The sequence below is a fragment of the Acomys minous genome (assembly GCF_964271855.1).
Source record: "Acomys minous genome assembly, chromosome: 18".
Lineage (NCBI taxonomy): Eukaryota > Metazoa > Chordata > Mammalia > Rodentia > Muridae > Acomys > Acomys minous.
In genome coordinates this window covers 54132911-54147447 of record NC_140501.1, presented here as the reverse complement: position 1 = coordinate 54147447, position 14537 = coordinate 54132911, and the positions used below count along the sequence as shown (strand labels likewise).

The 14537-nt window shown below is 48.0% G+C and overlaps 1 protein-coding gene across 3 annotated transcripts in view; it reads right to left on the bottom strand.

Moving 5' to 3' along the window:
* EXTL3 (exostosin like glycosyltransferase 3) overlaps positions 1–14537 on the bottom strand; it is a 98477-nt gene that overhangs the window by 21622 nt on the left and 62318 nt on the right. The window contains exons 3-4 of one of the 3 annotated variants that reach the window (XM_084767183.1): positions 9885–9982; positions 5288–7904 (exon numbers count right to left, since the gene is read on the bottom strand). In XM_084767183.1, coding sequence (XP_084623309.1) covers positions 5288–7435 — 2148 coding nt within the window. In that variant the 5' untranslated portion in view covers positions 7436–7904; positions 9885–9982. The remainder of the gene's footprint in view (positions 1–5287; positions 7905–9884; positions 9983–14537) is intronic. The other 2 variants (XM_084767182.1, XM_084767184.1) reach the window with 2 other exon arrangements.

Here is a 14537-nt window from a genome sequence, read left to right as displayed (position 1 = left end):
GCAAGCAAGTGGGGCTTGGCAGGCACCTCCCCCGGTATGCAGCAGAGTGAGGCAGGAGGAACAGAAACTCAGGGCCAGCTGGATTAGGAAGGGCAAGCTGCAGCCCTCACAGCAAGCCCCTGCTTTCCACACAGCAAGACTGCTCAAAGCCACTGCATCCTGAGACTAGCACAGCCTCATACTTTGCACAGTTGCTTTACGGTTTTATTTTTATACATTATATGTTATTTACTCACAAGCAATCTTACACCTTTCCAGGAAATTTGTGCTTGGTACAGAAGAAAAGCTAGGCATTAAATTACAACTGGAAACCCTGCCGTCTACTTCTACCTTATGTTAAACGATCTGCTCTCACTTCGTGAGGAGAGCCTATGAGAAGTAAGCAGACCATGCCGAAAGCCTTGTACAACTGGTCAGTCACTCTGCAGCCAGACATCCCAACAATCCCGCTGAACATCTACAATCCTTACATACTACACTTGCGACTCCTGGCAGCTTCCTGACTTTCCTGTGTGGTCACGTAGCCCACTCTCAATGAGAACACTGACCAAGGGAAACTGTCAAGCCACTCCGAAGCGCAGCTCACCCAGTGATGCTGCCACACCTTTGGCCAGCCCTCACTCTGGGGCTGTGAGGTTTGTCCTGACTGGCTGGCCACCTGGCCTACATGGGATATTTTAAAGAGGAGAGTGCAAAGAGATTAACAAAGTAAGGTGCACCACATCTCTGAGGAGTGAGCCTTTGTAATGGCCTCTCGGCCCCCCCCCCCCCCCCCCCGGCAGTGACCAGGGAAGGAGGATCCCAGAGGCAGTCCCTCCTCTGCACCGACAGGCCAGCGTGAGAAACAGTGTCTTCAAGCATGGCATGTAGTCCCCAAGCAGAGGTCTCCATGTTCAATTCTAGCCCCAGCTGGGAGAGCAGAGGACAGCGGGAAACAGCCTGGGAGCAACAATGCCTTCTTGGCCCTACACTGTAAAGCAGCGGAGGGTGCCCCTTCCACCGCAACCCAACCTTGGAACATCCCACACAATCCTAAGAGTCTTGGATGTTCCAAAAGGTCACCTTACTATTTTCTTTTTTTTTCTTTCTTTCTTTCTCTCTTTTCTTTCTTTTTTTGGTTTTTTTTTTTTTTTTTTTTTTGGTTTTTTTTTTTTTTTGGTTTTTTGAGACAGGGTTTCTCTGTGTAGCCTTGGCTGTCCTGGACTCGCTCTGTAGACCAGGCTGGCCTCGAACTCACAGCGATCCCCCTGCCTCTGCCTCCCAAGTGCTGTGATTAAAGGCGTGCGCCACCACGCCCGGCCACCTCACTATTTTCTACAACCTAAAATAAAGTCAACTAAGGAAGACTGGTAAACAGGAGTAACTGAAACCAAAATTTTTGGTGTAAGTGTCAAAAAGAGACTCTTCTAGAGCAGCGGTTCTCAGACTTCCTACACTGCGACCCTTTAATGCAGTGCCTCATGGGGTGGTGACCCCAAACATAAAACTACTTTTGTTGCTATTTCATAACTGTAATTTTGCTCCTGTTGTAAATCATAATGTAAATTTCTTGGAGTTAGAGGTTTGCCAGAAGACCATGACCCACGTTTCAGAACTGCTGAGCTAGAGGTTTCTGCTCCTGGAAAGGCTCCTGCCAGACTCAATCCCTACAGATCCACAAAGACGGACTGAGGAGATGGCTCAGGGGTTAAGAACACCGGCTGTTCTTCCAAAGAATCCAAGTCCAATTCCCAGCTCCCACACGGCAGCTCACAACTGTCCACAATCCAGCTCCAGAGGATCTGACACACTCACACAGATATACATGCAGGCAGAATACCAGTGTACATAAAATACAAATAAATTATTAAAAACAAAAAATCTCGGCCAGGCATGGTGGCACATGCAATCCCAGCACTCAGGGAGGCAGAGGCAGGAGGATCGCTGTGAGTTCCAAGCCAGCCTGGCCTACAAAGCAAGTCCAGGACAGCCAGGGCTACACAGAGAAACCCTGTCTCGGCCAGAAAGAAAGCAAATGCTAAAGAGGAGACTATGAAGCTTCAAGAACTGACAACACCCTGCCCAGATCTGGCTCTAAAAGGCAACCAGGACACCGAGAAAAAACATCCAGTCTTCCTCATTAGGAGGGTTTTGTGGATCTCCGGAAGGAAAACATTATGAAGTCCAGAGAAGGAAGGGAGCTTGGTGTGCTCAGTGTGAACTAATCCCGTCTGTCATTCCTACCCCAGGCTACCCTGGCCCCTGCTCCAGTGGGACAGGCAAACACAAACTCAATGAATACTGGGGCAACCATTCAATAGCCAAAAACTCTCCCTTTGTGGGGGAAAAAAAAGGAAGAAAGAAAAGAGAAAAAACTAAACTACAGAAAACCAAACGTGAAGAAAAATCTTGGAAACAGCTAGTGAAAACTGTAACTTAAACAAAGGGAAATGATCTGAAAAGCCACTGATGTGCAGCCAGGTGCAGCAGAACAGCTGTGACAATCGTGTCCCCAAACTACTGGGGAGCTTTTCAGGAAGACTGGATACCCCATTCCTTGGCCCGGGAATGGTCTTCTTTTGGATTTCTTTGTGAAGATTTATTCGTTTTATGTGTGTTTTGCCTACCATGTTTGTGTATGTTTGTGTACCATGTGTGTCCACAGTGCCTGCAGAGGCCAGAAGAGGACATGTGATCCCCATGTGATCCCCTGGAACAGGAGTGACGGATGGTTGTAAGCTACCATGTGGGCGCTAGGAACAGAACAGGCTCTCTGCAACAGCAAAAAGCACTAGTGTTTGCTGAGCCAATGGCTCTCCAGCCCAGGAATGTTCGCGTTCTCCATCTCCCCAGGGGACAGCAGACAGCCCCTGTCACCACAGCTCAGTCACTGTACACCTCATACAGAGGGCCTCTGCCCAGGCACTATCAGCGGATCTAAGACCTTTTCTACAGAACATGTGAAGCCAGCTCCATAGACAGTGGCCATGAAGGTCACCTTCAGTCAGTCATCACGTACTAACTAAAGAGTGCTGCTCCTGGAGTGACCACATGTCCTCCACTAAGATAATCCCTCTCCACTCAAGTGTCTTGGGCTCATTGGAGTCCACGGCTGACAGATGTCAGGCTGTACACCTGATGCCTGCCTGGACCCTGGGCACAGCTGCAGCACAAATTGCCCAGCATTCTTTGCAGCTGTATGGGTGCTTCTCACTAGCCAGTACGCTGACTCCACCTTCCCTGGAGGTCCAGTCCACTGACTGCCAGGGAAGCCAAGTTCACAAAGGCCCTGTTAACCACAGCATAAGGAATAGATTGTGTTGGCACCAAGGTGAAAAACTTTCTTTGAGGAGCATTACGGACAGAGCCCTTGCTGGCCCTGGCACCCGCCTCCACCAAGAGGTTCAGTAATTTCAATTGCTGCTCTAAACACCTGCTTCCCTTAAACAGAAGCAAAAATATTTAGTGACTAGACCAAAATTCTCTAACTTGAAACTCTTTCCTTTTAGAAATAGCTAGGAAAGACTGCTTGCTACTACAGACAGTGTGTTAGGACAGCCTGTTTGGAGAATTCCTGGCACTTCCAGCTCGGTATCGTATTACTCCAATGGGCTGCCCAGAAATCACAGGGGACTACTCATTTCCCACCAGATTAAAAATCGGATTTGTTCTGGCAAGTTCTCTGGTGGGTTTCAGTCATCGCTTACTGGAAGGAGGAGGCCAAGGTTGCCCTGCCATCTACCGTCTGAGGAAGTGTGCCTCTCACCAAACAGCTGAACATCTGGGGGCTAAGCTTATAGGGCCACTCTCATTCAAACCTACAACTAAAGAGCTGAGAAAGGATGCAAACTTTACTTAGGGAACTAAGAGAAACCTCCCCATTTACAGAACATACAGGATTTTGGGGTTGTTTGTTTGTTTGTTTTAAATCACATCACCCTGCTGCTGCTCTGAAGACATTCAAGGGGTAGCCCGCACCTTTAGTCCCAGAACTGGGAAGGCAGAGGCAGGCAGATCTTTGTGTGTTCAAGACCATCCTGGTCAAGTGACTTTCTGGCCAGCCAGAGTGAGCAATATAATGAAACCCTATCTAAAAAAGAAAACCTTTTAAAGGAATGACTTTTCCAATGATAAAAAAAAACAAAAAAAAACAAAAAAACAAAACTTTAAAAACTGGACTAGACTCAGAACCCATTTGTAGACAAATCATCCTGAAAAGCCCTGAACTTTTTTTTTTCAAGACAGGGTTTCTCTGGGTGGCCTTGGCTGCCTCTTTGTAGACCAGGCTGACCTCAAACTCACAGAGATCCGCCTGCCTCTGCCACCCCATGTTGGGATTACAAGCGTGCATTCCTGCGCCCAGCTACTCTGAACTTTCCTAAGTGAGCGTCTATTAATGCACAGCCTTTCAGACCTCTTGTCCCTCACACTGCAGCTTAAGGGCTTGATGGTCTTATGAAGCCTGTGCTAGGGTGGCCTTTAAGAGCAATGGAGTGCATCTCTCTCCCAGATAGTTGAGTGTAGTATTGTAAAGCAGGCACGCAAAGTCCTGAGAAATCACACTCTGCCCTACACTCAGCTAGTGTGCACCCTGTAGCCATGATTCAGTAAGGCAAAAAGTACAGCCTGCAGAAGACTCTAGAAAAGAAGGCTTGAGATCTTCAACTCTCAACTACAGAACACCCCAACGCCAGCCTCCAGAGGCTTCCACTGTACCCTGGGTGACCTGTGTCATTTCCCAGGACTCGAACGTGCTCAAGCACAGCTCCTGTTACACACCAGTCTTGCTGAGAGTTAGTTAGAGAAGGCGGAGGAAGACAACACACACAGCGCCTTGGCCCTGAGTGTCCTGAGACGGCACTCTCCTCACTACCATCATCACTACAGATGACGACCTTGGAATAACTGAGGGACCTTTGCGAACCTTCGTGGGTCCTGCATCAATTTCTACCGGGGGACTTAGGACATGCCGAGCAGTAATGGAACCAGCAAAGGTTCCATTGAAACCACAGAAAGGCAGCAAGCAGAAACTTCACGGGGAAAGGCAGCTATCGGGGTTCATAAATAAATAAGTGTGCTTTACTAGCATGCAAAAAGCCTTGGGCTTAATCCCCAGCACCAGCACGCAGACACACGCACACATGTTCGCACATGTACACGTGCGCACACACAGGCTCACACATACACGCATGCACACACATACAGAGGTATATGTATATTCACCTCTACTACAAGTAAGGGAGCAAAAATGATAAAAACTAGAGTGAGGTACTATTCCATAGTAAAATGTACTGCCCACTTCTATTACCATGATGGGAACACCAATGTCTGGCCACAAAAGGTCCTCCGAGGGCAGCTTGGGAGAGTTCCACACCACCACTACCTTGTTCAGGTAGGGGAGGCCATTGAGTCTCTCCAGGGAGTTCATGAGTACTTCCTCACGCTCATAGGTCAGCATCACAACTGTGAACTGCTCCCTCTGGACGTTGCCTCCAAGTGCAGCCTGGAACTCTTTCCCAGAACCCCCAGCCCCACCACCGATGGGCCGGAATCCAGTCCCCGAGCCCAGGAATTTGGCCTCAGAGGGCAACACAGGGTCAAAGGGTGTGTGTGGGAAAAGATGGAAAGGTCCAGGTGCAGAGTTCCAGCTACGGTAACAGTCTGTGACAGTCAGGGTAAAGTTGCGGAGGTATTTGGGTGAGGCATAGGGCGGTTCTGTCTCTACAGGCCCCAGATCCAGGTCCCCATTGTCAGCCATGTTGGGGTCAGTACCAGCAGCTTTTCCTGAGCGATGGGGGATCTCAGCTGCTACCTCTTCCCGGATGGGAGCAGCTGGGATCTGGATGCGAGTTCTAATCACGGCCAGCACGGTATTGAAAATACTGTCAGCGGTGGAGAAGTAAGTCTCCCAGAGAAAACGGCCTTGCCGCCTCATGGCCAACAGGTCACTGTCTGAAAGACTTCGTAACAGGAAGTGAGCCTCTGTAACGCGCGGCTTGGGCACCACCAGGGCGGCCTCACTCCACCGCAGCAGGTCGTGGTACGGGAGCTGCACCTGCTCCCCCAGTACAACCGGCACAGCCCCCACCTCCAGGGCTTCAAAGAGGCGTGTCGCGCACCCAGAAGAAATAACCAAGCGTGGGTCCCCAGGAGTGAGGATGAGGGCAAAGGTGGAAAGCTTCAGCAACTCTAGGCGGTCTTCCCGCTCCCCGCACAGCGCCCACTCGGTAGGCAGGCTGGGTTTCGGCTGGTTTTTGCAGGTAAATTCTACCAGCACCTGATCTAGCTTGCTGTCCTGTACAGCCTTTAGGGTGGTAATGATCCGGTCGTCATAGTCAGCTGGAGGGTCGCCTTCCATCTCCTCCTCAAAGGAGCGTGCCTCCTGAAGGCTAGACCTCAGGGACTCGATCTTCTCGCCCTGGAAAGTGAAGAGATATTTCCGCTTAACTGGCACCTGCGGTGGGATCTCCATGAAGTTGGGTTCGGACATGGCATGGACAAGTGGTGACACTACCAAGTCAAAGCCAGGCCTGTACTGGGCAGCGTAGAAAGTGGACTGGGCTACCATGGCCCGGCCTGTACTGACATTGTACAGTAAATTCTGTGTGTCTGACTTCCGGGACAGGTTGATAATGACATGGTTGTGTCCGTCCGTCCTCCAGTGAGGCAGAGAATACAGCTGCTTTTCAAGGTCAGCAGGCTGCAGCACAGCAGGCTCTTGCACTTCTCCCACTAACACCACATAGAGGCAGGCGATGGCTGCGTTCTCTGTCACATAAACACTGGCCCTCGCTGTGGCCTGAAAAGCCTGCTTGACCAAAGGGTCCAGGTAGCTCCCAAAGGCAAACTGGTCACTGTCATAGACATAGACAGGAAAGCCAGAGGTCAGAGGACAACGGGAGTAATCAAAGCAGTTGTGTAGCCGGCAACCCCGGGAGACCTTGGGGGGCGGGAGGCCAGTGTCGTCTTTCTCGGGGAGCAGCCGGATGGGCAGGGACAGTTTGGGCTGGTTCTGGGCCATCAGCTCCTTGTAAGAGTGCTCCGTCTGGCTAATGACGTTCTTGAGCTGCAGCAGGTCCTGCTTGGCGTTCTCTATGCTCTTCTTGCAGGCTTCGATCTTGAGGTTCAGTTTGGCGATCTCGCTGTTCAGCTCCTGCCGCTTGGCTTCAAGCTGCAGCAGCTCTTCGCTCACAGACTCTCGAATCCGACAAAGATCCAGAACATGCTTTACCTCGCAGAGCTCGTTGCCAGCCCGAGGGCCAAAGATGCGCTTGCCAGCCTCGTCTGCCTCATCCAGAGTGGTGAGGTAATAGTGAGCAATGAGCGGGAAGAAGACCAGGATGATGACGAGTGTGAAGCTCAGCCACGTCAGCCGGATGCGGTTGGACCAGCGCAGCATACAGGTCTGACCGCCATTCCCCACTCCCCCATTCCGCAACATGGTATAGCCTGTCATGAGTCCTCTGTGGCTTTTGACCACCCTGATCACGTTGGATCACTCGCCATAACCACGAGTCTGTGTGCCAAAAAACTCAGCCTCTTTATCACATACAAGTTGTTCCTGGTAGCGTCAGTGTGCTCCCTGCACAAGGCACCAAATAAAACGGAAATTTCATTTTTCCTCAGCTGTGACTCAGAAGGTCTCTAACCCTAGTCGGGCAGGTCCTAAGTATTGGCTGTCGTCACCAAATAGGAAAAGGTACCATGTCGCTGATGGGATGACGGGGAAGAGACCCATGGTGCTAAAAGCCAGGGGGGAAGCCCTGGACTCATATGGACCCTTTCATCTGCCATAGCTTTTGTCCCTTGGCTTTGGTGACCAGCCGTTACGCATAGCTTCTATTCAAGTTATGCAGGGGCTGGTAAAAACAGCTGGCAGCTTGAAATGCCAGCCCTGTCCTCCATGTCACTACCAACAATCAGGCCTGCAAGAGAAGGAGAGTCTTGTCAGTCTTGAAAAGATTACGTCCAAAGTTCCATTACCACCCCGAGCCCAGCCCCGGCACAGGCGTTTCTACCTGAGACCTGGGCACCGCATGAAGAGGGGCAACATCCGTCTACCCTCCGTCCTCTCTCCTAACATGAAAGTCTCCTTTTGAACTACTTAGCAAAAAAACAACTCTCAGAAGCTCAATTTGTTAAATTTAGAGTTGAAAAGAGTTAAGAGAACTCTTTTGAACTTCGCCCAGGAGCAGATAAAAGGTATTTTCCAGTCTGCCTCTATTTATCTTCCATTAGCAGACATCAGGCACCTCTTCTTAAAATAGAAACAGCAACTAACTTGGTCTTTTCAGAGAGAGCACTATACTTAGAAATGAGAGGCATCATGCCGCATCCCTTAGGGACAGGCCTGATGCTGGCCCTCGTACTCAGCGGCCTAATCTTGTAAAATGAAGATAAGTGGGTGCAGATAACAACGTATTATCAGGTTATGAAAATAAGCAGAGGATGAGAGGTACCGAGACTCGTGCATCCCACACAGCTTCCCCTGTCCTCTTACCCCACCAAACCCCGCAACCCCAACACACAGGCCCTCAAACGGGGCACACCTACACGCCAAGTCATACCAGAGACTCCTCTTTTCACTCTTTCACATTACACACACACACAATTCACAGGCAGGTAGGGGGGCACAGCCATTCTAGGAAGCACTCAGGAGGCTGCAATAAGAGAGTCTTGAGTTCAAGGCCAGGCAGTGTTACACACCAAGACCCGACCTCAAAAAATGAAACCAAAGCGTGTGTGCAAGTGTGTGTGTGTGTGTGTGTGCGTGTGCGTGTGCGTGTGTGTCTACTGTACTTTTTGACAGTCTAACATGTGTCCAGAAGAATTACCTAGAGTTACCTAGCATGGTAACAACCCTTGACCTCAAACTTGCCTGAGTCTAAGAGGCAAGATGGAAACAGGTACAGAGCTCCTGTCTATCTTGTACAGATCTGTGAATTCAGGACCCAGCAGGGAGAAGGGGGAGGGGAAGACACAAACCAACCGCAGGAGCATTCTGTCTCACAAAGGCTCAGCCACTCCCAGCCTCCATCTTTGTTCCCGGTGTGCAATTCTTAGGGTCCCTATACAGTCTTTTCAACTCAGGTTAAAAACAAAAAGCTGATGACAAAAAGTAAAACAAAATCTACCCCTGAAATATTAAATTTGGATAATTTAAACTTGCTAAATAGGGGCTGAGACAATGGCTCAGCAGTTAGGAGGGCTTACAGCTCCTGCAGAGGACACATATTTCAGTCTCAAACTGACTTGGGTGGCTCACAACTGCCTGCCACTCCAGCTCCAGGGGCCCACACAAGCACCCATACTTGTGTGCACAAACACATACACACACACACAGAGACAAATAAATAAATCCTTAGGGCCAGGAGTCATAGTATATACTTTTAATCCAAGAATTCATGAGGTAGAGGCAAGCAGATGAGTCTGAAACCATCCTGGTTTACATATTGAGTTTTAGGCCAGATAAGGATATATATATCACTGTGTGTGTGTGTGTGTGTGTGTGTGTGTGTGTGTGTGTGTCTCTAGTGAGACCCTGCCTTAAAAATAAATCTTCAAATCAGATAAATAACATCTACTCAAACACTCACATTAAGACTAACATTTCTTTTTTCTTTTTTTGGATTGTTTTATTTTTTGAAACAGGGTTTCTCTGTGTAGCCCTGGCTGTCTTGGAACTCACTCGGTAGACCAGGCTGGCCTAAAACTCACAGCAATCTGCCTGCCTCTGCCTCTCAAGTGCTGGGACTAAAGGCATGTACCACCACTGCCCGGCTCATGACCCACATTTCCAAAGTATGCACATTATCCCTTTATCTGCTGTATACTGATCTGTAAATAAAGAAAAGAGGAAGACAAGACAGAATCCAGGCCATGCAGCCGGTGCCTTCCCTGCTCACCTTACACGGCAGCATTCTTCCTTTCTCTGGCTCTTATGTAGTAGCATTATGTTTCAACATATGATTTCCTGAAACAGTGGACACCAGGGCTTGCTCTGCTGATTTAAAGAGAAAACAAAATGTGACTGCTTGAAAGGCTTTCACTACTGCAGGTGCTGTTAAAGACTTTAATTAGTCTCTGAAAAGTCTTACCCCGCATATGCAGCAGGCACAGAGCAAATTACCAAGCAGAGCTCTTTAGGGTGAGCAGGTACTTCTGACAACACTACAACAACGGGAATTGTTTTTTTTTTTTCCCACAGGCAAACTACTTGGGCAGTTGTTGTTTGGTGATGTGCGGGAGAGTGTAAAACAGAATGCTATAAAATGTGGGCAGTATACAGGGACTTGCGCAGTACGAACTGAGCTCCTTGTAGGTGGCATGATGTTCACACCGAGAATGGAGTTTTAGGATAAACAGGAGGCAGCTGAGGAGCATCTGGAGGCATAAAGGAGCCAGCATCAGCCCTAAGCCAGGTGTGCAGGCAGAGGCACAAGCAGGAGGAGCTGAGTTAGGGGCGATGCATTTGGGCCACAGTACTCCCAGTGCAGCCAGCGCACAAGCAGAGTTGACAACAGAAGTAAATGTTCCCATGGGAACCAACACTGATTCTAAGAGTTTCATCCTTCATCCCACTACACTCCATCTCATTCACCAGCAGAAGCCAAAAGAGCAGCCGACGGCCAACAGTGTAGCGTGAATTCTGCCTTCTAAGCAGCTACTTAGAATTTTCAAGCTTGAAAGAAAGAGAAACCCTCAAACTCTCTTCTGTTATTCTCTCATCTAGAAATGAATGCCCCACAACACTGAGGTGCTCGGTGGTCCTCAGGGCAGTTGTGCACTGTGCATCACCCGTCCCATCCCTGCCTACAATGCATCCTTCAGACTGAACGGGAGGCACCTTCTGTCCCCTTTAGTATCGGTATGTGCCTTCTCACTGCACTGGCCCCCATAAGCCATTTAGCCATCACCGTTCCCCCTGCTCATTCAAACTGAGCTACATTACTGACTTTTTTAAAAAATATTTTATTTATTTATTTTATGCATGAGTGCTCCATTTGTATGTATACCTGCAGGCCAGAAGAGGGCACTAGATCACATAGAGATGGTTGTGAGCCACCATGTGGTTGCTGGGAATTGAACTCAGGACCTCGGGAAGAGCAGGCGGTGCTCTTAACCTCTGAGGAGCCATCTCTCCTGCCCATAATACTGACTTTCAATTCACCAAGTTCTTTACTACTGACCTCATGCTTGTTGTTCTGGCTGAAATATTCTGCTTTTCCTGCTTGATTCTCATGCTTCAGGCCCATTTTCTTTTATTTGTTTATTTGGTCTGTTTTGTTTTTTCTGAGACAGGGTTTCACTGTGTAGCCCTGGCTGTCCTGGAACTAACTCTGTAGGCCTCTGGGATACACCTACCTTGAATGCTGGCACTAAAAGTGTGCTCCACCATCATCGACTCATACCCATTTTCATAATGTTCTCACTTTAAACTTGCCTCTCTTAGCCCCTGACACTTTCTGGTATTTCTTTTTTTCTTCTTTCTCCTTCCTCTCTGCTCCCCCTTCTCCTCCTGCCCCGTTCTTTCCTTTCCCTCTTTTCCTCCCCACCCCCTTCCCTCTTCTTTTTCCCACTTTCCACACTAAACCCTACTCTGAGAGGACCCTAGTGACTCAGCTATGTCGCCCTGCGTCCACTGCGAGTTAATGAATGAGTTGTGTCACTTAAACACCTCCTCAGTCTCTCTCTCCCTTGGTTTTTATGGAAGGACATTTTTAGTATCCCGCCCACATCTGACTCATGTTCTTTTTCTGTCTTGGGGACATCCAGTCTTCCTCCTACTTCATACTTAAAAGTATTCGGGAAGGCTCTCTGCATCCTGTTAATGAATCCATCTGCTTTCATGATGTCGAACATTGTATCTGCTCAGACCGTCCTAGAAGCTAGACCCTCCATGCTCCTTATATCACAGCTTGGTCCTCCTGGCTCCTGGCGGACCTGCCTCTCCTGAGGTGCATCAGTCACGTCAAGGACTTCGTTTTCCAAATAACTTTTAGTTCTGCCCATGATTCTACATTGCTCCAGTCAGAAAGAGTGTGCTATATTCAGGAAAGACAGCAACCTCAAAGGAGCCAGCCTGGATGGAACCCACTGTCAGATGCTCATTTTATCACTGGAAAAGTGACAGTACCTTTGCTTGGAAGTATTACAAAACTCAGAGACAACATGAAAGCACAACATTTCTGAGCATGCTACATAAAAGTTACAGACTGGCTACAAAGCCTCCGTTTTCAATCTCCAACTCCTAATCTGTATCTGGTCTCCTGCCAAATCTTGCCATTTTTATTGCAATCCTAATCATGATAAGACATCTGCAATAATACCTTACAATAATTTTTTAAATAATTTATTTATTTTTATTGTATGTACATTGGTATTTTGCCTGCATATATGTCTTGTAAGGGAGTCAGATCTTGGAGCTACAGACAGTTGTAAGTTGCCATGTGGGTGCTGGGAATTGAACCCGGGTCCTTTGGAACAGTATCAGTGCTCTTAACTGCTGAGACATCTCTCCAGCTCCAGTTTACAATAATTCCAACACTTATCCCTTTTAAATTATTATTCTGCCTCCATACAACAATAATTATAGCACTTACACCAGATTCTCTACTTATCCTATGTAGTACAGAAATCAGTATTGTAAAATCTTACCTAACAGCCAAGCAGTGGGGGTATATTCCTTTAATCCCAGCTCTTGGCAGAGGCAGGTGGATCTCTGTGAGTTCAAGGCCAGCCTGGTCTACAAAGTGACTCCCAGAACAGCCAAGGCTACACAGAGAGACCCTGTCTGGAACAACAAAACCTTCACTTAATAGTGCTCCAGCGTGACGGTCACTGGCCCATCCTTCAGCTCTCCAATCCACTCTTCTGCTGCAGCCATCTCCAGATGACTGCGGCCCGTACGCCGACTTCAGAAGCAGGATCTGCTCAGGTCCGTACACTTCCCTACCTTTCCATCTCACTTAGTATCCTTGTAAGAATTAATGTCTTCACCTGGAAAGAGGGCAAACACCGGCTACTTGGGAGGCGGAGGCAAGAGACCATTTGAATTTGGAGTTCAAGCCCAATATGGACAATGTATGGAGGCTCTCATCTCAAAAAAATTATAATTAAAATTTTAATATGAAAATCCCAATAACTAAACCACTTGTAGTCTTAATTCCCACCATGGTATCATCCACTACACAGTTACACAGCCTCAAAAACTAAGAGCAAGACCAGACTATGAGCAAGAGGATGGGGAGGAGCTTCTGAAATGCCCTAGCTGAGGTGCTTGGGCAACGGACAGTGGCTGGGATAGAGATGAGGAAACTGGCCCACGCTCTGTTGGACAGCCTGACACCCATGCACAGGAGGACAGAACTCTGGGTTATGAAAAGAAGACATGAAGCTGGAAGGATGATGTGGGGAAAGGTGTTGAACAGTAGTGCGGGGAGGGACAATAGATCAAAATACATTTATTTCCCAATGAATTTTTTTTAAAGTGAGCCAAACCTTTATTTTCTACATTACTCAATCTCAAGTGTTTTGTGACAGTAGCAGAAAACAGACTAATGCGGTATTATAAGGAAGCTAGAGACAGTTTAAAGCACATAGCACAGGCTTTCTTCTCAACCTGTGGGCTAACCTTCTGAGGGGTTGAACAACCCTTTTACTGGGGTCACCTAAGACCATCAGAAAACACAAATAGTTATATTATGATTTGTAACAGTACCAAAGTTACAGTTATGAAGTAGCAGTGAAAATAATTTTATGGTTGGGAGGGGTCACCACAACATGTATTAAAGTTCCTCATAGCAGGAAATGCTAAACCCTATTCTGTTTTACATAAGTATCTGCAGGTTTGGGGGGTGTTTTTGTTTTAAGGTTTTTCGAGAAAGGCTTTCTCTGTGTTAACTGCCCTGGCTGTCCTAGACTCAATCGGTAGACCAGCCAAATTGTAGAAAAGCCTGCCTCTGCTTCCCCAGTGCTGGGATTAAAGGCGTGTGCCACCACACCTGGCTCTATCGGCAGATTTTTCATCCACAGAATCTTGCAGTCTTCCGCTCATGGTAAGAACTGTTTCTGTCTTCTTTAGTGCTTACCCTTAAAATACAAAGCATAATGTTGGCCTAACCAAGCCGAGGATTAGCTGTACTGTGATGGCTTCCTCCACCCAGAGCGCTGCCCGCGCCAACCTGTATCAGGCAAACGGTGAACCACTTTTGTCCCAGCCTCACCGTCCTCAGCAGAGTGCACACCAGTTTAGGCTCCCGCATCCTGGCCAGCTTCTTTGCTCACAATATTCTGTTCCTCTTTGCGCTTTATGCCTTCCTTCTCGTTGTTGTTGGGTTTTTGTTTGTTTGTTTGTTTGTTTTCTCCTCATACACACTTTTTCTTTTTCACCATACTTTCGAGAACTCTCTAGATTTATCACTATCATTACAAAGTGAAATGTCAGTCCATGTGTACATGTAAAGCAGTTTGACCCCACTGTCTGGTTGGGTTTGGGGTGTGTGTGTGTGTGTTTTCTACATTGGGTGGGGGTGGGGTACACATGCATATTTAGCAGC